Here is a 23,591-nt window from a genome sequence, read left to right as displayed (position 1 = left end):
AGATGTTTTATAACATACAAAACATTATTTAATTATATTTCAGCATAAACACATCGCTAAGCAGGTAATGAACAAACTAGCTAACATAATGTTTTTACGGCTGAAATGTTGCACGTATATGTAACAAGCAAAGTATTTATCATAAGTCAAGTGTGTCCGACTGCATCTCGTGGTACTACAAACCACGTTCCTTCTAATTACGCTCCCCTACGGCGAGTTACACCCCCTACAATGCAATAGAGTGTTGCAGGTATGACGTCACTTAGTAGGCCAACCGGCAGTTAGCATCACACTGGTTCCATCGATAAAAACTCAGTATGATTTTCCCATAGGCTTTTGAATTATCGCAAAAAAACAATCTCTGTGATCAACAAAAGTTTTTACTTACACGTTTTTGTCCATCAAGATAATTTTCACTGATGAACACAACTTTTGAAGCCTAAATGCAGTCGCCAGAATTAAAAAGCAAAAAGCTGGGCTGTAAACGAACTACACCACGGTCGCTCGACTTCAACGTCACCATCACTAAGCTTCCGACAACTCTTTCAGTTTTAATCTAAACAAATTTTCCCAGAACATTTGAGTTTGTCTATTTTATGAGAGCACAATTTTATAATTGCATAATAATGCTGTAAAAGTGTACCGAGTTTACCTGTTCGGCCTGATGACGGTTAATGTCCCCGACTGCCTCAGTAGTCCCATTTAGCCACTTGTTAGCAACCACCTTTTTCAAGACACGTAATAGCCTCAAACAAATCACGAGTGGAGTAATACTGTACTGACAGTACTTTATGTTGTAGAATAAAACCTAAAAATATCTTGAGCTTGTGTTCACCACAGATCTTATTTCAGCCGTTTAACAAAAAAAAAAAACATAAAAAAAACCCACTGACTTCGGGACGATAGAACCGGAAGTGCTAAAATGCAACTCGCTTCCGCGTTTTGGCCATAGACAGTAAAAGAAATGGACACAGGTAGGTTTAGGGTAAGGTTTAGGTGTGGGGGCCAGGTGTTTAGCTATAATTACCGAGAGTCTGTATTAATTTGATAGTATAATTTATTTAATGTTTTACTACTAGCAGTTATTTCATACATAATAAGATTCGAAAGCAATATAAGCTCGACAAACATTTCATACATAAAATATAAAAGAATTTACTTGAAAAGATTGTTTTAGTCAATGACATTTACACTTGTTTCTTCGCGGGAGGTGTAACTTGTTGTAGTAGGCGAATTTGCAGGGGCGTGGTTTGTAATACTGCGGGACATAGACAGACCCTTCTCCTACGGGAGAGAATAAATGAATGGCAGTGCAACGACACAACTGATGCTGTAGATCACATGACAGTGACAACATGGCTGGTGTAGTAAGTCTTAGTGTCATTCAAACTACACACATTCATATAGAAAGTACTTTTTAACAGTCACAAAGCAAGTTTCTATGGGGCGCCGTTTGTAAAGCGGCTCACGCTGAAAATAACAGCAACATTTTGTCACATTTAGCTTCAAACAATGTTAAAAAAACTGGTATGAATTTTTGATGGTCACTTTTTACCACATTTACAACAATATTTGTCAACTTAGAGATATTTTAAATAGTTCAATCTAAATATTAAATGTTACACCTAAATGTTAAATATTAAATCTAAATGCTAAATCTAAATCTAAATGTTAAATCTAAATCTAAATGTTAAATCTAAATCTAAATGTTAAATCTAAATCTAAATGTTAAATCTAAATGTTAAATGTTAAATCTAAATCTAAATGTTAAATCTAAATATTAAATCTAAATCTAAATGTTAAATCTAAATGTTAAATCTAAATCTAAATGTTAAATCTAAATATTAAATCTAAATCTAAATGTTAAATCTAAATGTTAAATGTTAAATCTAAATCTAAATGTTAAATCTAAATATTAAATCTAAATCTAAATGTTAAATATAAATGTTAAATCTAAATCTAAATGTTAAATATAAATGTTAAATCTAAATCTAAATCTAAATGTTGAATCTAAATCTAAATGTTGAATCTAAATGTTTTGGGTGAAACTAAATATTTAACTAATATGCAAATTCAAAATGCCGGAAGTGGCAAAATAAAAGCTCGAGGTGGTCAGTGTGTGTTTATAGCATGGTTTATAGTGTCAAATAATGAATAAAAACCATCTCATAATAATAACTATAATATAACGATAATAACTTCCTAAAATAATAAACACGTTTGGAGAAACTGTAGAGTATCGTGATGAGAGTAATGACATGACATTCAGTCAAAGTGAGACCCCTAGTGGCTGGCTATTATGGCTACAGGTCATAAGTCCCGCACTTTTCATAAAAGTGACACTAGCCAACTCTTCAAATACAGTTTCTCCAAACGTGTTTATTATTTTAGGTAGTTATTATCACGATAATCTATGTCCAAGAGTCCATTTCCTCGGATGAGATGGTTTTTATTCGTTATTTGACACTATAAACCATGCTATACTGACCACCTCGAGCTTTTATTTTGGCACTTCCTGTTACCGGCATTTTGAATTTGCATATTAGTTAAATATTTAGTTTCAACCCAAACATTTAGATTCAACATTTAGATTTAGATTTAACATTTAGATTTAGATTTAGATTTAACATTTAGATTTAACATTTATATTTAGATTCAACATTTAGATTTAGATTTAGATTTAACATTTAGATTTAACATTTAGATTTAACATTTAGATTTAACATTTAGATTTAACATTTAGATTTAACATTTAGATTTAGATTTAACATTTAGATTTAACATTTAGATTTAGATTTAATATTTAGATTTAACATTTAGATTTAGATTTAACATTTAACATTTAGATTTAACATTTAGATTTATATTTATATTTAACATTTAGATTTAGATTTAACATTTAGATTTAGATTTAGCATTTAGATTTAACATTTAACATTTAGGTGTAACATTTAATATTTAGATTTAACTATTTAAAATATCTCTAAGTTGACAAATATTATTGTAAATGTGGTAAAAAGTGACCGTCAAAAATTCATACCAGTTTTTTAAACATTGTTTGAAGCTAAATGTGACAAAATGTTGCTGTTATTTTCAGCGTGAGCCTCTTTACAAACGGCGCCCCATAAGTTTCAAACCAAATGTAATACCTGTGATTTCGGACAACACGTTTTTCTTACATTGTTAATGCTAGTAGCTAAACTGTTAGCTTGCAAACTAAAAGCCCAATTTATACTTCTGCGTCAAACTCACGCCGTAGTTACGTCGTGGGCTGTGTGTAGCACGCGTAGCCTTCGGCGTACCCTGAGGTGCAAAAATGTAACAACGCGCCAGTTCTACGCAGACCGCAAGCGCTGTGATTGGTCTGCTAGAAACCCTCCCTCGGGATTCGCATGCTCCCTCTGCATGTGTATTGTACGTCAGCGCAGACAACGACGCAGAAGTATGAAAACCAATGCGAAGCCTACAGCGTAGAGGCTCCGGCGAGAGTTGACACAGAAGTATAAATCGGGCTAATGGCTAAATGAAAACACATAGGGAAATGTTTAAATGCACAATTTTTTGCTTTGGTAATTAAATGTGGTATGTAATTAGATTATACAAATTATAAATGATAATAATTAATATATTTTTATGATTAAGAATAAATACACTGTAAATCAGTTTTCAGTCATTTTTAATCAGGCACTGAGCAGCAATCCTTTACAACTTTCTCAGTATACAGAATAGATTTTGCCAATTGTATCGCTTCAGGATGGAAGGGTGATTCATATCCATTAAATGATCCATCTGTAGTGTTGGAGCCCAGTATGCACAATTTAGTTTGATGTTTCATCAGCCATTTTCAATTTCTTTTGTCTTCAAGCTGCAATGCCACTTTGCACATCAGGGTGTCCTTATAACCAGTGTTACAGTGTGTAGACTAATGTCTGGACCATAAATTGCAGTAGTTGATCTGTAGCTGAATCAATGAAACCCATTAATTAAGATGCAGGTGATGTGGTTGATGAAATGTTGATCATTAATGATTCTCAATCTCAGATTTTGACAGCTGTAAGTCACAAACACACTTTTATAAATTACTCTGAGGAGGTCACACCCATCTGTAGATGCACACGTATAAGTGAAAGCGTGCAGACACACAGTCACACACCTGCAGGTGAACGTTTGAGTTAGGAGAGGGACGCAGTGTTGTGCTCCTCTTGCCCTGCAAACACCATCAAAATGGGGGAAGATTATTTTGGATTCTCTTATCTCCGCAATGAGAACAGAAGAAATGTCACCATTTATATTAACAATCCAGCGGACATCTCGGTGATTGTTATATATTTTCTGGTGGTTCTGGCTGTGGGAGTATGGGTAAGTGGCCAGCAGTTTACATCCACCAACATTTTCCATTGACAGACTTGTGAATTGTTAACCTTGCGTCAACAAAATATAAATGTAAAAGGGCTGTGTGAGACAAATTTGAAGAAAGAATGAGGATTCTGACTGATTTTGCAAAAAGTTTATAATATAATATAATATAATAACTGGAATACAACACGGGTGTTTTTTTGCAAAAATGCTGAAATCTATGCAAAAATTAACTGTTGCAATGGTCTTTTTTTATTATAAATGTGGATACTAATAATGATACTTCTATCTATTAAACACAAAAAAATATATATTTTTTAAATTATTACTAAATTATTTAAAATGTTTCATACAAAACATTACAATATTCTTGGTAGTTTTGGTACAGTCTTAATTGAGGGTATTATATTACTGGCATAGTTTTTTTCCAACTATATTTGAACATTGGAAATCCAGAACATTTTAAAACCTCTTGTGAAAATTCAAACATATTTGATCAAACAACAAACAAGGCCATTAAACACCAATCCATCAACACTTTGAGACTGCAAATGTGATATGTAAGTGTGAAATGTGTCAGCAGGTATGACACCATATAAAGTCAAATGTGATTTTGTCTAAAATGTTTAGTTTCTGGAACTCTTCATATGCTGAATTGAATTCTTTTTTTTTTGTTCAAAGGCAATGGTACGGACAAATCGATCCACAGTAGGAGGCTTCTTCCTGGCTGGCAGAAGTATGGTGTGGTGGCCGGTAAGGAAATGAACCTGGATGGTGGATGACCAAGCTTTAAACCTTAAAAGCATTTTGTTTTGTGCGCCAGATGTGATGGACATATACAAAATGACAATGCCTAAACATTTACTACATCAATAGCGATCAATCAGTGTGCAAAATGTGGTGAATTTTCTGTCATAATGTACTACGTAAGAAAGACTGAAACGGCCATAAAAGTAGGAGCTGATTATGTATCTATCAATAGCATGACCAGTGATTTCACTTTGTTACTGATATGGCATGATAATGACCTTGACTGCTCCTCCATTTCAGAACCTTGATATGATGATAGGGTGAATTAAATCTTTTTATTGGGCCATAATGCACTGATGCCAGATGCAACCCACAATTCATTATAGCTGATATGCTTTGCTCATGCATGCAGTGTTTATGGAGCTATCATGCTTTGGTCCATGCTAAAGTTATCACTTTTTATTTGTTATTACAAAGTTCATTGTTCCAATCGTTATTGTTTGAGTTACACCTCAGGTTGTGCACAAGAAGCAGTTTTATAGCTTATCATCATGGTGATTGTATTGCCAGTTATAGTGAAACAGTAGACAAGAGTTAATATTTTCTGAAGCAAGACGCTTCACATACAGTTCCCACAATCCTTTGCTGTTGACTTTTTAACCATTCTGTCATGCAAAAAGGCAGCAGATCACTTAGATTTCTGATTTCTGTTGAGTTTACCCCTCACACTTAAAATCAAATGTTTGTTTATTAGTATATGAAGTACAACTGAAGTATTTTAAACTTTTTTTTCAGATTGGAGCCTCTCTCTTTGCAAGTAACATTGGAAGTGGGCATTTTGTAGGAATAGCAGGAACTGGAGCAGCTTCTGGTATCGCCATTGGAGGCTTTGAGTGGAATGTATGTTTAAAAAAATGCCTAATAATTACATTTATGATATTTAATAATTATGATGCGTCATGAATTTATGTTATGGCCTAGAAAAAGAAAATAAAAATAATGTTTTATAAGTATTTTGCCGATAAGTGAGCTGTATTATTGCAATATGTTCTTATTTAGGAATTGAGGAATAATTTACAATAACAAATTTTTGATACATATAATCATTTATGATGATAAAAATGACAGATATTCAGAACTTTAATTATTATTTTATGTCTGCTTTTCAACACAATAAAAAACAAAAGTATTATTTATTAGAAGGATAAAAGTATACCATGCATTATTATTATTATTGTTATTATAGTACGATAATAATAATATATTAAGGAACCAATTAAACATCAGTGTTATTTTAATAATATTTATATAGTGTTATTGTAACGTGTTACACAGAGAGTAAGAATCCATATGCAAGCACAAGTTTATTCGAGAAATACAAGCGCAGAATCCAGAATCCAATCCAAGAAGCAAGAGTATAAATCCACACATCAAAGGCAGGAGAGTAACAACAGGAACACACATACAAGATCAATGACCAACAAACAACAATTGAAGCACAAAGGTTCAAATAGACAGGTTAACGAGGGGCTGATTAGGGACAGGTGTTGGTGATTAGTAGTCATGGGAACTAATGAGGATAACTATGGCAAAAAAAAAAAGAAAGTCAGGCAAGACAACAAGGAAAACAGGAACCAAACACAGGAAGGGAGCAAGGAAACAATAGGAACTGAGTATACATTTCAACATAAAAGTCCTCTAAAAACACAAGACAAAACCAGGATTGTGACAGTTATAGTATTTATTAATATTTCTAAATTAGCTTTTATTTTTACGTTTTCAGGTTTCATTTTAATTTTCTTTTTAAGTTTTAGTCATTTTATTATGTGCTTTTGTCATTTTTATTAGTTTTAATATTCCTATTTAGCTATAATTTATTTTTATTTCAGTTAAAGTTTTAGTAATTTAAGTACTTTACGTTTCAACCAGTTTAACTAACAGTATTTATAAAACAAGTTGCCTACCCTACCTTTAACTAACTTTTAACTACTTTTTAACGACTTTTGCCTCAATAAACTTTTGATTACTGCTGATTGGTACTTAGTAAAGTAGTTGTTAGTGGGTAGGATTAAGGGATGCAGAATATGGTCATGCAGAGTAAGGCATGAATATGTGCTTTATAAGTACTAATAAACAGACAATATCCTAGTAATATGCATGCTAATAAGAATTGGGCCCTAAACTAAAGTGTTATCCTATAGTTTTAGTTAACAGTAACAACACTGATGGGATTATGTGTAGAAAATATAAAATCAAATATCTGTAATTACAGTCTCTTTTTAATTTTCCCCTCTCAGGCTCTTGTTGTTGTGATTATTCTGGGATGGCTCTTCGTGCCAATCTACATAAAGGCTGGGGTATGCTTACATTCCTTCCTCTCCAGCATTACAGAACAAATCTTTCAAATATTGCTTACTTACACAACATGACTGTGTACTTTATCTCTGTGGTATCATTTTTATGGTCCTTTGTTGGTGTTATCTGCAGATTGTGACCATGCCGGAGTACCTGAAGAAACGCTTTGGTGGGCAGCGTATCCGTATCTATCTCTCTTTGCTGTCCCTGATTCTCTACGTTTTCACCAAAATCTCTGTGAGTCCAAAATCTGTCTCAGCCCTTACAGAAAAGTACAGGAATCAAATACTAATAGATTAGTTATTTGAGAGGTAGCTGTCATGCAATACTTTAAGGATACTTTAACATACTGTCAGTGATGTATAATGATACACTTGTTAATCATTATGAATGCAGCTTTTTTTGAAACTATGCACACGTCAAGTACAAGAACATTTGAAGTAAACTAAATTGTAACCAATTGGTGTACCAGTCAAAAGATCAAATATATACACTTTCCCTTATGCTTTTATATAAAGTTTTACTTTACATTTGCATTTTCCCCCTTATGCATCGATTGACAATGATTAACTGAAAGTTCAGTTGGAACTTGCCAACATTTTCACAATATGGTGCTGTCTATCCAGCCTCTGTATTTAGTTTGCTGATAATCTTTACATAAAGTCTTCACTAACACAGGTTATAGTCTGAAATGGCGGTGATTTCCATGTGGAAATATATTTTATTGCCATGTGAAGTCAGACTAAAAGGGGTTTAGATTAGAAAGATAAAGATGTTGTTTTGAAACAGACAGTTCAAACAAATGTTCTCCCTTTTCCACTTCTCAGGCGGACATGTTTGCAGGAGCCATTTTTATCAACCAGGCTCTGGGACTGAACATTTACCTGGCCGTGATTATTCTGCTGCTGATTACAGCTCTTTATACAGTAACAGGTCTGTTGATATAAATACTGCAAACTTTACCATTGCACTATATAGTATATGACAGTTTATATACAGTTCTAATCAGACTTTCAGCTGTTTGCAATAAACAAATCAAACAAAAGTAATTGAAATAGTTCAACACAACAAATGTTTCAAGTGTTTTCCACAAATTCAACTGAAAATATACATATACATATACATATATATATATATATATATATATATATATACATATATATATATATATATATATATATATATATATATATATATATACTGTATATATATGTAATGTATTATACCCACATTCCCTGCGTTCCATTTTTTTTAATATATAATTTAAGGGATGCGAAATTGATTTTTATATAGTCCCTAAAGCTTATACTACAACAGAGAGTAAAGTCTAGAGTTGTAGGACCATGCAGTGGGATGCTTATTGTAGCGTGATACGTATGTGTTATGAGTAATTGCCCATTCTGACAATAGATGATAAGCCTGCTCAAGGCAAGCTGCATTGTGACTTTAAACTTCTGTAATGGTCTGTTGTGTAATAGGTTTATCTCAGGAACATACCAGCCCATCAATAAACACTAAGAAATCAGACATCTTCCTGCCAGCAGTAAATGTTTACATGAGCTGTGGCTGAGAGTGTTTGTATGGTCCTATGGCTACTAAACTTCTGTTACTAAGGCTTTAGAGAAGTATTTTTGGGGTGAAGTCATGTGGTTTGACCAACATGTAAAACTGTGCATTAAAAAGCCAGGAAGAGACAGGAAATGATATCATAGAGAGGACCCCTCCAGACCCTCATGAGTGAAGATAATCAGATAATTGGATATTTTAAGACAAGGCAAGGATAGCTTGCAGAACCAGGTTGCATTAAAGGGGTGGTTGATTGTGATTTCACTTTTTTCATTTTAAATAGTGTGTAATGTTGCTGTTGGCGCATGAACATTATCTGCAAAGTTGCTGCGCTGAAAGTTCAATGTAAGCAGAGATATCGACTTTTAAAAATCAGGAAGTTTAATGCCTACAAAAACGACTCGAATGGGACTACAACGAGGTACTTCCCGGGTTTTATACGTAACTAACCCATGCAAAAAAGGGAGACATGGCCATATTTCTGTGGCTTTGTCGAAGAGGAGGAGTTATAGTGGAGAGCTGTAGCCATGCTGTCGAAAGTGTGTTATTTTCACCCAGCTGCCAGGTCCTCTGTGTTTGGGCTTCATACGGACGCTGTAGTTCGTCAACAATGGCTAAAATTTATGTTTGATTATGTTCCTGAAAATTTCAATCGTAATAGCTCTCTGTGCTGCGCATTTTACGGAAGACAGCTTCCAGAATCTCCACGAATTCAATGCCGGATTCAACAAGAAACTGTTACTAAAACATGAAGCAGTTCCAACTTTAAAACCAGAGGCAGCAGTTGTTGGGCCACAACCTGTAAGTAAGACTTAATAATTTGAAATGTATTTGCATGTATAATTTCAGACATAACTTAATGTTTTAGTTTTATCAAGGACGTAAACAAATGCCAGCGCTGGCTTTAGTAGCCACTTACAAACGCGTACAAACATTTTGAACCTGAATTTGTAATTATGCACTAATTTTGTAAATGTATTTTCCATGTATATTTGATTGATTTGATCAAGAACGTAAACCAATGCCAACGCTGTTTGTTTATAGCCAGTTAGTTCGATGCTATTTTGTGTGTATAAGACAAACGTGTATAAAGTTAAAAAAAATATATATGTAGCCTAATCGCAACAGCAAACTTCAAACTGCTGAAGTTAAAACAATTTATTTTTTAAAAACGGTATTACTCAGTCATTTATTCAGTTATATTAAATGTTTAATCAGGAGAAAACCGTATCTCAAAAGCTAACAAGCAGCAGTAGCATTTTCAAGTAACAGCATATCGAAATACATATATAATAATAGTAGATTAGAATAGAATAATAATAATAAAAAATGTACCATTCAGAAACGTTTTGTAAGAGCCGTGTTTACGGAGGTTGCTTGACTCTCTTCATTGCCGCTTTCTGGGTCTGATATTTACATTTGACCGGAGCACATGCAACTTTCGCCCGTAAAGTTAATGGGCGTGAAGTTTCCGGACAACATGCACTACGCAGTTTAGCCAATTACAACACACCGGCCCAACTAACCAATCTGAGCCCATTGACTGTTTCCAAGGGATTGTTTTCATAGAATCAGGAAGTCAACCGGTCGTTCAAATGACAGAGGAGAAAGCGGCTTACAATAAAGGTGAAATTTATGAAAAATAAGACTTAAAAAAAAAAAAACCCTGAAGACATGTTATATTGCACCCCATAAACACAATCATGCAAAGAAAAAAAGCAGTAAACCACCCCTTTAACCTCTAAGACTAGTCTTACAAGTTAGACATTTTTTTTTTCTTTAAGACTGTTCATAGCTTTTTTAAATCAGTTACATAAAAACATAGATTGGGCAAACTTGATACCGAAAAGACCGACTGCCCCTGACTAACTGCTAGTGGATCATACAAGAACTTAAGACACTACTCTTAACTGTGATTTCACCAAGTACCTGGGTCATCTTTGTTGATCCTGAAACAACATTCCAATTAATCAATCAGTCAGATTTGAAGGACAAGTTTACAGTTTATGTCAAGTTTAAGCTTAAAACCAGGGTTAGGTGTTTCTACATCACTGTTATTTAACTATCATTTCCCTCTTGTTTTAGGGATAATTTATTGATATGCTTAGGTTTCAGAGATGAGATATGGTTTGGATTAAATTTTCAGACAGAAAAGTTGTTCAAGGATCAACTAAATATGTTGACTCTTGAATGTGTCTAACTCAAAAAAATCTGGATGTGCAGGATAGTTCACCATTGTGAAAAAGATTTTTCACTTTAGCATCCTTTTAAAAAGAGTACTTATTAAGGAAATAAAATACTGTGAAAAGAATACACTTAAGTGCAGGGGCGTAGAATTTAGTAGGGACGCTAGGGACGTGTCCCTACCAATATCCAGTGACACTGATATATCCTTAGCAATAATTTCGATCAAAACTTAAAATATATTTATATTGATGTCCCCGTCCCCACCAATTTCAAAATCAAACCTACGCCACTGCTTAAGTGCAAACTAAATGTAATGTTTTTGGGCATTTAATTGCATGTTAAATGTAATGTCATATATTTAAATCGGTGGTAATGCCCTTTTTACAAGATGTAAAATAAATCACTGATGTCCCCAAATAGTGTATGTGAAGTTATAGCTCAAAATACCCCACAGATATTTTTATATAGAATGTTAAAATTGTTATTCTTTGAGGGTGAGCAAAAACGCACTGTTTTGTGTCTGTTCCTTTAAATGCAAATGAGCTGCTGCTCCAGGCACAGAGGGCGGAGCTTCAACAGCTTGCACTCACACAGACATGTATTAAAATTTTCAAAAACTTTTAGCTTTTTATGTTCAAACTGGATTCAGAAAATGATGGAGAGACTCAAGAGGTGACAACATGTAATGCAACAGGACATTCTGAATGGTTAGTTGATGAATTATGTAGCTTATGTGTAGTTATCTTCTAGTCATTGATTAGTATATTCTGCCTTGATAATCTATAAATCATGTTCCGGGGACGGGGTTTATGTAAATTTTAAGGTTTGTGATGTCACTAACCCGGGAGGAATGTTGTGTTGTAGTCCCTACCAGCCGTTTGTTGTAGTCCTTAAAAAACGATTTCTTTAAAAGCAAATATCTCCCTTTGCTTTGAACTTTGTAACTTTGCAGATGTTGTTTATGCTCAAACAGCAACATTACACACTAACTAAAGTCAGAAAAGTGAAATCATAATCAACCACCCCTTTAAATATATTTGTAATTTGTAATGAAGCTGCAACTTAATTCATTTAAAATATATTATAAATATATTACCTTTAAATTTACTACATTTAAAATTATTATAAATTAAGTAAATGTGCTTTACCATGTTAGTCAACACTTCAAAAGAAAGTATGTCAAAAGCTTATTAAAACATGATTTAAAATGTACTTTAAAGTTAAACGTTTTGTAATACTTTATTTTAGTGTCCAATGTTACACATCTTACAGGTACTTACTATATTAATAACAGTAAATCATGCATAACTACAAGCAACTTACCCTTAAACCAACCTCTAACTCTAATTAAGATTACATTTTACAAATTAAAATGAATAATATAAATAAGTACTGTATAAAATTAAACCTTAAGTAACCAAATGTTTAATGCAGCATTATTACAGTGTATTTTTCAAAAGTGTGCTTAAGTGTGTTAAGAAACAGTCATAGCACTTTAAGTGCTCTCTTTAAGTGCACTTACAGTAAGTGTCACAATCCTCAGTCACCAGCCCAGTCACCACAGAACTACATTTCCGAGCATCCCTTCTGGTCTCTACCTGCACTCACTCAGCCATCATCACACCTGCCGCTGATAATCACTCATCACCCACGCACCATATAAGCAGTCACTCTTCAGTTCACCTTTGTCTGGTCTCGTCGTTCCTACCAAGAACCACCAACCTGACCACCTACCTTTGAGAAACTTACCTGTGCGATCTTCTCCAGTCTCCAGTCATCCGTCCTCTCTTGCCATCAAGTATGCCATCATCTTCACCTACAACAGAAAAGATCTGTCATTCACCATCTGCATTTCAGCACTGATCTACCAATTCAGTACTCACTGGTTCCAATCACTACTTTCCTGCAATAAACCATTGTTTGGATATTACCTGTTTTTGCCACCCTCTATTCCGTGACAGAAGACCAGACCTACAGCTAACACATAAACCATGAGCCAATTTCTCTGCCCAATTGATTTATTGCTCTCCTGCTCTTAAGATGGCCTCCCTATTGAGCAATACGTTGGGGAATTCCTGGAGCTGGCTAACAGTATACACAGAAGATGTTGTGCTGATGGAGATTTTTCATAGAGGTTTGGATGAACCTTTGTTCTCTAAGATGCCATAGTGGGGTGTGAATATGTACACTTTAGAGTAATATATCCTCTACGCCCTTCTACTCAGCCCAGCTAGTCCTGAAAGACCACTAATTCTTCCTGTGATTTCTGAGTCTGTCCCAGTGAAGTCCGCACCAGCCGTTTCATCTGTTCCAGTGAGAGAAATTCCTAAATCTGTTCCCGTGAGAGAAATTCCTGAGTCTGTTCCCGTGAGAGAAATTCCTGAATCCGTTCCCGTGAGAGAAATTTCTGAATCCTTTGCCGTGAGAGAAATTTCTGAATCCGTTCCCGTGAGAGAAATTCCTGAGTCTGTTCCCGTGAGAGAAATTCCTGAGTCTGTTCCCGTGAGAGAAATTCCTGAATCCGTTCCCGTGAGAGAAATTCCTGAGTCTGTTCCCGTGAGAGAAATTCCTGAGTCTGTTCCCGTGAGAGAAATTCCTGAATCCGTTCCCGTGAGAGAAATTTCTGAATCCGTTCCCGTGAGAGAAATTCCTGAGTCCGTTTCAGTTAGAGAAATTCCTGAGTCCGTTTCAGTTAGAGAAATTCCTGAGTCCGGTCCAGTGAGAAATTTCCTAGTCAGTTATAGTGAGAGAAATTTCCCACTCCATTATAGTGAGAGAAATTCCCTAGTCCATTCCAGTGTGTGGAAATCCAGTGCCTGCCCTTCCTGTCTGCCTTGATGGGTTTGAAGATGTGGTCCTGTCCAGTTATGTGCATTTGAGAGCCCCTGACCAGAGCCCAGTGATGGCTCCAGTCTTGACCAGAGTCCAGTGATGGCTCAAGACCCTGACCAGAGTCTAGTGATGGCTCAAGACCCTGACAAGAGTCTAGTGATGGCTCAAGACCCTGACCAGAATCTAGTGATGGCTCAAGACCCTGACCAGAGTCTAGTGATGGCTCAAGACCCTGACAAGAGTCTAGTGATGGCTCAAGACCCTGACCAGAATCTAGTGATGGCTCAAGACCCTGACCAGCGTCCAGTGATTGCTCTAGCCCCTGACCAGAGCCCAGTGATGGCTCCAGTCTTGACCAGAGTCCAGTGATGGCTCCAGCCCCTGACCAGTGTCTAGTGATGGCTCAAGACCCTGACCAGAGTCTAGTGATGGCTCAAGACCATGACAAGAGTCTAGTGATGGCTCAAGACCCTGACCAGAATCTAGTGATGGCTCAAGACCCTGACCAGAGTCCAGTAATTGCTCTAGCCCCTGACAAGAGTCCGTTCCAGCCCATGAGCCCGCACCAGAATCCGCTCTAGTTCATAACCCCATAGCTCCCCATAGGTTATATGTCCCTGGCCATAGATGCCGAACCAAGCTCCTGGGTCCCTGGCTCCCTGAACTGCCGGCACATCCCTGGGTCCTTGTACTGTTGGCACCTCCATGGCTCCCTGAGCTACCGGCGCCTCCCTGGCTCCCATCACCTACAGGTACTGTTCTGGCTTCCTGAGCTAGCGACGCCTCTCTGGCTCCCTGTATTGCCAGTGCCACCCTGGAGGCTACCCATCCTGCCGTTACAGCCCTGGTCACCCGCTCCCCACTGACCATCCTGTCCAGCATAGGGCCCACTCACCCTATACTTTTAAGATTCGAAGAACACTACAAGTGCACATCAAGCGCAGTTAAACACACTTTAGGGCAAGAAAAATGGTTAAATACTTTTTGAAAATACTGATTAAGATATGTACACTTACATGTGTTCAAGGTCTAAAGGGAAATATGTGGTTACACTTTATTTTGATGGTCCACTTTAGACACTCTACTAACTACTATACAGTACATATAAAGTAACTTTGCAACTACATCTCAGCTAACTCTCATTAGAGTGTAACAATCATCCCAGTAGGTTGAGTTACAAGAGTTAAAATTAGGGAACTGTGTGAGGTTGAGAGTGCTTTAAAAAGATGAGACGAACAACAGAAATAGAATCAATAAATGAAGTGTATTTACATTGTTCACATGAATCTTAAAACAACACAGTAAAACCAGGAAACCTCAGTCTGTTAAAAGCATAGAGTCCATAACGCTATACCCTAAAACAGACTGAATGAGTCCCAGTGTGTTTATAGTCCCAATGTGAATGTGTCCACTGGTGTATACACAATCCACAGTGATAATCAGTGTTGGGGCTAGTTACTCAAAAAAGTAATATATTACATATTACATATTACTCTCAAAAATAGTAATGCCTTACTTTACTTTATTACTCCCTGGAGAAAGTAACTAGTTATATTACTAGTTATATTACTAGTTACATTTTTTTTCTTAATTACTCTATAATTGCCTGAGATGCATCAGATGGAGGGAGAACATACAAAGGAGGAGTGTTCTTTAGGGTCTTTATTACGCCAACAACAGACTGGCACTGTCTAGCACAAATAACTACAAACAACTGTACTTGTACTTGCCGTTGTTGACGCTTCCATTTTTCCCCATCTGCCCCAATAATATCTGTCTGCAGAGCCGCAGAGCCACAGTTTCACCACAGCAGTTTTACCCGCGCATGCGCAGTTTCAGGTTGTAATTCAAGCCCTATAAATAGTAATTTATATGCAAAATTGTCTATAAAACACAACCGGTCTTCCGACCTTTTACTATATGCGCGAGGGAGAGAGAGCAATACAGCGCTCGTGTTGTTTGAAGGCGGTGAGAGTGAACGGGCTGCGCGCGCGCGTCCGGGGCGCTATATTTTTTTTCCCAGGATGGTAGGGGAAGACTCATGAATATTCATTAGGGAAGTCATCCCTGATTGGCCTTAACTGCCGCTTGTCGACCAATCGGTGATGGTAAATGATACCTCGTGCCAAACCCAGACCAATCACTGTTCCATTCACGCCCTCCTCCCCTTCCCTTCTGTTCTCTGTGTTGCGTGCCTTGTGTGTGATGAAGGTGCTACTGGCAAATGTAACGCAAGTAACTAGCTCGGGAAAACTGTAATAATATTACTATTTTCAGACGAGTAATGCCTTACACTACTAGTTACTGAAAAAAGTAATATTATTACAGTAACGCGTTACACCCAACACTGGTGATAATCCAATAAAGTGCTCTTTCTGTAGTGATTGCGAAGTGAAGCTTTCTGTACCAGCAAAGCTTTCAACACAATTGTATTAGAAAAAGGTTCATTACTCAATGCTTTTCAAATCAGAGCATGAAGAGGACATCTGCTGGTGAAAGTGAGGGAAAGCGATGTGTCGCAAAATGTTTCACAACCGACCAACGCATTAATCTTAGAAGCAAAAATGAATAAATGGCTAGATGAATAAATTAATGAATCAATATATTAAATACAGAACAGCAATCTGTTCCATTTCATACTCCTAGTAACTCAAAACAATACAGATCAACTCCTAAACTCTCACAATACAATAAATTCTCACAATAGAATAAACTCAATTAAACTCTCGCAATACAATAAACAGTTCAATGCAACGCAACACTCCTTAACAACCCACAAGGGCGTGCCCTGTGTCGCGCATTTTTAAACCTTTGAATCGGAGTACAAAACAGTGACGTGGGTGTGTGTGAAACGAAGCTTCGGACATCACTGGTCACATGATTTTGATAGGACGATACAAGCATCGATAGAACGCTTCACTGAAAATCGCACACAATTTTTTTTTTTTTGACACGCTTTGGAGCTTTGGTGTCACAGCTAACATTTCCAGCTTTCTGGAAAGGTAAGTCCTCAAAAGGTAACTCCACAGTCCAGGCTGTTGGTGATCACCAATCGGTTGATGTGTTAGCGATCCTGTTTGAATGCCATGCTGCTTCCTTTATGCTGTGTAATTCCTATTTCCTGTCATGTGATCACTCACATGACAGGAAGACCTATGATCATTTAAAGACATACACACATATGAAACAGATAAGAGGAATAAAATGGACTAAACTTACTAAGACAACATGCAAACCTATTAAAACTCTAATATACATAAAATCATTAATATATATTGTATATAGAGTGGTTAAAACATGGGTCATATATGACAGTGTCACAAGAGTATTAGTAGACTTTAGTAGACTGTTAGGCTAGGGTTAGGTGTTCAAGGGATTCAAGTAGAATAAGTTGACATGTCGTTGCAAAGTTACTTTTAGTCAGTAGAATGTCCGTTGGTGGACCATCAAAATAAAGTGTTAGCAGATATTAAGCAGACAGTCTACTAATACTCTAATAACTGGTTGCTGACATCTAATTGCAAAGTTACTTGCAGACAGTAAAATTTCTAAAGTGGACCATCGAACTAAAGTGTTACTGAATATGTTATTACGTTTTACTAAATGGTGACCTCACCATACATTTGTAAAGTCATTCAATTAAAGTTTCTTTACAATATTATAAAAAAAATCAACTAACATGAATGCCAAATGTACATTTCTAAAAACTAGATTTTTTCAGTTGCTTTTTTTTTTTTTACTTGAAAAACCTTCCCTGTTTCTTCTACAGGTGGTCTAGCTGCAGTCATCTACACAGACACCCTGCAGACCGTCATCATGGTTGTGGGATCATTCATTCTCATGGGCTTTGGTACGTCCATTCACTTTTGTCCTGTTCTTTAAGCTTTTTGGATAAAAAAAAAAGAAAGTCTGCTTAATGACTACTTGCTTCAACATCAACCATTTTCTTTCAGCGTTCAATGAGGTCGGAGGCTATGAGAACTTCAAGGACCGTTATATGAATGCGATCCCGTCAGTGTTGGGTGCAAACATCAGTGAAGAGTGCTACACCCCTCGTGCGGACTCGTTCCACATTTTTAGAGACCCCCTTTCTGGTGATCTGCCCTGGCCCGGACTGATCTTTGGTCTTACTATCCAGGCTGGCTGGTACTGGTGCACTGACCAGGTACTGATTATCTATTAGGACTGCTGACTCATTTTTGTCAAGTAATACTTTAGATTGTGGCTACTTTCTCATATTGCTTAATTCTGCGCGTATATATGTTTGTTTGTCTTTTACATAAGAAGCATTTTTTGAGAAAATAAGAGGTCTATCCTACACATGCTAACATGACATTCACACACATATACAAATTAAATGTCTTATGTGTCCACTTTTGGACGACAAACTGCACTTTTACCTTGAGTTTCTCAGGATGAAAGTTGTTTCTTGTTTTAGTCAGAGCGAGTCTAAGCTTAAACAGGCATGCTTTTAGTCTGACCCCTGTTTAGTCCCCACCAAATAAGATAAGAGACACAAACAGCCAAAGAAAAGCAGATATAGATTCACCACGGTTAATTTAGTTCAACAGCCCATTAACAAGACTTACTGCTTCATTGTTTCAGACTATAGTAATTTGTTGATTTAGGCGACATTAGCAAAAATTATCAATATTTTAGCTTTAAAAGATGCATGGAGACATAAACAGATTCACTCATGTCAAATATATTGTTATGGGGATGTTCTTCCTCTGAGGGGAGTTTATCGTTTAGTGAAGATTTCTTCCCCAAAAAGTCTTATCAGTCATAAAGGCAGATGTTGTTGTTTTCACCAACAGTATTCAATATTCTTTGTTTGTACTCTGGCACTATAGAGAAAAATACAGCCATAAAAGTTTATAGTTCATTATAGTTCATGACGTACATTACCTGCATTTTAACAATTGTTTTATTTGCGTCTGTTTTTGTTTCTCTATGCACTGTTGATTCTTTATCATTTTAACCCAGAGTACCTGATATGTTTAGGCAGGAAATTAAGATACCTTAAATATATATACATATACATATACATACTGTATACGTGAATATATAACATTTTAAAATATATTCAATTAGAAAACAGTTATTGCAAACTGTAATAATATTTAAATAAATGCAGCTATGGTGAACATGAGAGACTTCTTTAAAAAACCTTCTTTCAAAAGATCTCTCTGAACTCTAACCTTTGAACAGGTGTGTATATATTGAACAACAACTATTAAAAAAAAATCTAACTCTAAAGGTTCAAATTAGCAAGCCCTTGTAAACTTTTTAAACAGTCAATAACCGGACTAAACGATTCTGAGCACTAAAATGTTCCTCTGGGTTATTCACACAAACACTCCATCTTGTTTTAGGTGATAGTGCAGCGCTGTCTCTCTGCCAAGAGCCTGTCCCATGTGAAAGCTGGCTGCATCCTGTGTGGTTATCTCAAACTTCTGCCCATGTTCCTCATGGTTTTCCCTGGCATGATCAGCAGAGTGCTGTACCCAGGTGAGAACGACTGGCAGCATCCTGGCTGAGATGGGTGATAAACTATTATGTAAATGTTAACAAATACGTTGACTGAATCCTAAATGAGTGATATTTAATGGCAACTTTAATGTTTGAGGTGATATATATGGCCATTGGCCAACTAGGTTTTGTTAGTCTCACAGAACTAGACTTTTGCCCATCAGAATGTAATCTGGTCCATGTATTTCTCACAGAATATGCTAGCAACTTACTATCCTCTTGTTCTAGCAAACAATCGCGTAAATAGCGTTTCCCAAAAGCATCGTTAGCTACATATAGTCGCAAGTTCTGTCGTTATCAGCATAGTTCAATGAGTCATTGTTTCCCGAAACCATAGTTCCAACAAATATTCGCAAACAGCATTGTCTTGGTTACTAATGTAACCCCTGTTCCTTAAAGGAGGGAACCGAGACGTTACGTCAGAACGAGCTGACGAATTGGGATCTCGGCACATTCGAGTGTAAACAAAACAAGCCAATGGACATTGGCGAGTGAGATTTGCATCACAAACCACTCCTTGCAAGACGGGTATATAAGGAAGCGTGCAGCACTCCCTCATTTAAGTTTTGTGCTTCAGAGCCGAGACGGCGTCCTGGCCGTTTAATACAGCGGTTGTGGCAACGGGACATAACGTCTTCATTCCCTCTGTTAGGGTAGGGGGGTTACATTAGTACTGGTTTCGGGAAACAGTCATAACTAGCTAGTTGTTTTCTTCAATGATGCATTGTACTATGGTAGTAAACAGTTACGTCGCTGTATAGGAAATGCATCCCAGGTCAAGTGTCTGACTTACACTTTAAAAAACCAACCGCAGTTTGTTTTGTTTGACACAGTGTTGTTAACTAAAACTACACAAATGTTGTTAATTTTTAAGTAAAGCTGACATAAATTAAAATTAGTTGAAAAACATTTTTATACAGTAAATGAAAATTAAAAATATAGTAGTAGCTGAAATAAAATGTTTAAGTTGAAATACTGTAATTACTAAAAACTGAAATAAAAAAATAAAGCTAAATAGAAATATAAAAATAATAATAAAAATGCCAAAAGCACATAACAAAAACAATAAATAAAAGGTAATTAAAAATATTGTTACTATATAATTAATACTACTAGTGATTTTCATGTTTTAATTGGTTATTTAATATGTTATTAATGTCGTACCTCAACTAAACTGATCATATAAAAATAAAAGTTAAAAATATTAATAAATAGCATTGTTTGATGTGACATTTCAGGGAGGGTAAATTGATTCCACAACAATTTTATTTTTTTGGAAATGGTATGTGGACTTTTATGAGATAAGAAATTCTGTCAATCCAAAAGTAATGTGCACCCATTTTTGCCACATTTTGTATGCAACGTGAATCAGAAGTTCAGTGAACAGTCAAAGACTATTATTAGTGAAACTAATGTTTCTGTATATTCTCTTGTTTGTGTCAGATGAGATTGCATGTGTGGATCCAAAAGAGTGTGTGTCTTATTGTGGAGCCAGTGTGGGCTGTAGTAATATTGCTTATCCGAAACTAGTGGTGGACCTGATGCCAAACGGTAATATCCTGATATTTCTAGTTATTTCTCTTTACATGCTTTGAAGGATCTGTCTGGTGTTATGGGTCTAAACTGCTGTGTGTGTTTCTGAAGGTCTCAGAGGCTTGATGTTGTCTGTCATGCTGGCCTCTCTGATGAGTTCACTCACTTCCATCTTTAACAGCGCTAGCACACTCTTCACCATGGACATCTACACCAAGATCCGTCCCAAAGCCAAAGAGAAGGAGCTCATGATTGCTGGGAGGTGCGTTCTCGTGTCTGTTTGTATGTGTTGCATATTGATTTTCTGACCTTGTGAGCAGAAAATGATGTGAAAAGGCTCTGAGGTGCCTGTGTTCATGCGTACAGGTTGTTCATGCTGTTTCTGATCGGCGTGAGTATCGCGTGGATCCCCATGGTTCAATCAGCTCAGAGCGGCCAGCTTTTCGACTACATTCAGTCCATCACCAGTTATCTGGCACCGCCCATCGCCGCTGTCTTCTGCCTCGCCATTTTCTGCAAGAGAGTCAATGAAGCAGTGAGTTTTTTGCTTGTTAAATTTAGCTTGATATTTAAAAAAGTTTTTTTCTCTCAAAACTACTCAAAGTCAAAGTCTTGCTGTAAAAATATTTTATCTATTGACACAGTGTTGGTATTCCCTCACAGGGCGCTTTCTACGGGTTGTGTATTGGTCTGTTGGTGGGTCTGGCGCGTATGATAACCGAGTTTGCCTATGGCACGGGCAGCTGCGTGAACCCCAGTAACTGTCCCACGATCATCTGTGGTGTGCACTACCTCTATTTTGGACTGATCCTCTTCACCCTGTCCTGTATATTGATACTGGGCATCTCCCTCATGACCAAACCCATCGACGACAAACATGTAAGCTCTTCTTATAACAAAACTACTACAACTCTTCAGTATTGTACAGTATTCTTAATCATGCTTCTGTGCCATCATATTTTCCTTTTTTCTTTTCAAATATTAAATATTCTTATTTTACTTGAAATACACATCTTATATGTAAACAATAACATTATACTGCAGTTCGGGTAGAGTAGAGTAAAAGTTTGGGTAGAAAATATTTTTTTCTTTTTAAATAAATTATTAGTTTTATTTAGAAAAGAAGCATTAAGTTGATCAATAGACAGACAGACAGACAGACATGAAGCAAGTGTATACTGTAGCTGTATTTTGTATCTATAAAAAAGCAACATCTCTGTCACGGCCCCTCATTCTGTGGCCGCTTGTTGTTGTGCAGCTGTACAGGCTCTGCTGGAGCTTGAGGAACAGCACTGAGGAGAGGATAGATCTGGAGTTAGATGACTGGACTGATGACCAGGATTCCAACTCTATGGAAACAGAAGGTACGTCTGCTCAAGCCACCAAATTCATAATCATTGATAAGTAGCAGAGGTAACACTCACAGTTTTTGTGTGCAGCGTGCATAAGGTGGTTCAGTAAACGGACTGTGGGTGTCTGTGGGTGGGCCGTCTGATGCTGAGACTAGTTTATGGCCATGATTAATTGACTAGATTAGTTTGTTCTAGGAAAAACAAAGGATGTTGGTCCAGACACGTCTTATTTGTGTAAATCCCATTGCACATGTAACATATTAACTTTTAATAACTAATAACAACCGTTTCCGTTCATCTCTTGACCCTGCAGAGGTGCGTGAGGAACCCAGCTGTTGTAAGAAGGCCTATAACTGGTTCTGCGGCTTTGATCAAGGCAATGCCCCTAAACTGACTAAAGAACAGGAGGCGGCGATGAAGTTGAAGCTCACCGACACCACTGAAAAACCCCTGTGGAGAAACGTGGTCAACGCTAACGCTGTTATCCTCCTCACCGTCTGTGTCTTTTTCCATGGTTTCTTTGGTTAAAGATCACATCTGTATCATCTAACTCTGTTAAGGATATTAGACCTGTATTCTGTGGACAGAAATGTTACCTTATCAGTGACATCGAGCTAAATGTGATTAATCAGATTGTGAGAGGTTACAAATTTCCTCTTGAAACACTCAATACTTCCTTATAATATCCTCAACAAAAACCCTTTTCATCCTTATTGTACTTTGATTTGATGGCAGGAACTACAATACAATGTATTTTTTTTTCTGTAATTTTTAATTAATATAATATTGTTTTTAGCACCCAAACTGACTTTCCTTGTAAACCCAAGACCAAAACTATTCATTCATATAATCGTGTCCTTGTTTTTTTTTTTGTAAAATCATTCTTAGCTGCTACAGTATCTGAATTTAACACATGTCCGGCAGTCTTTACTGTACATTTAACAATGTTTACTTGTTCAAAACCGCACGTTCTTCCTTTATATCTTTGACATATTACAGAGTAACAGTTTCAACTAATAATACGAAGTTCTAGTCCACTCTGTTGTATGTTTCCTGTAAAGTCTTCTGATACATTATGATCAAATCAATGCAAAGTCTTTTTCAGTGCCATTTTTAAGCTGTCTCTTA

General features: G+C 36.5%; 1 protein-coding gene across 1 annotated transcript; it reads left to right on the top strand.

The window, feature by feature from the left end:
• Positions 1-4,224: 4,224 nt before the first annotated feature.
• LOC308683189 (sodium/glucose cotransporter 1-like) lies at positions 4,225-22,991 on the top strand (the record flags this gene model as incomplete). Its single annotated transcript, XM_081353509.1, has 15 exons — positions 4,225-4,359; positions 5,038-5,109; positions 5,902-6,006; positions 7,404-7,463; positions 7,594-7,698; positions 8,289-8,394; positions 17,816-17,896; positions 18,000-18,211; positions 19,422-19,557; positions 21,022-21,129; positions 21,223-21,373; positions 21,478-21,646; positions 21,775-21,990; positions 22,370-22,475; positions 22,777-22,991. The coding sequence occupies 15 exons, from the start codon at positions 4,225-4,227 to the stop codon at positions 22,989-22,991; spliced, it is 1,977 nt and encodes a 658-aa protein (XP_081209635.1).
• Between the last annotated feature and the right edge of the window lie 600 nt (positions 22,992-23,591).

This window comes from Scardinius erythrophthalmus (assembly GCF_964197995.2).
Source record: "Scardinius erythrophthalmus genome assembly, chromosome: 23".
Taxonomy (NCBI): Eukaryota; Metazoa; Chordata; class Actinopteri; order Cypriniformes; family Leuciscidae; genus Scardinius; species Scardinius erythrophthalmus.
This window is presented reverse-complemented; position numbering and strand designations above follow the sequence as displayed.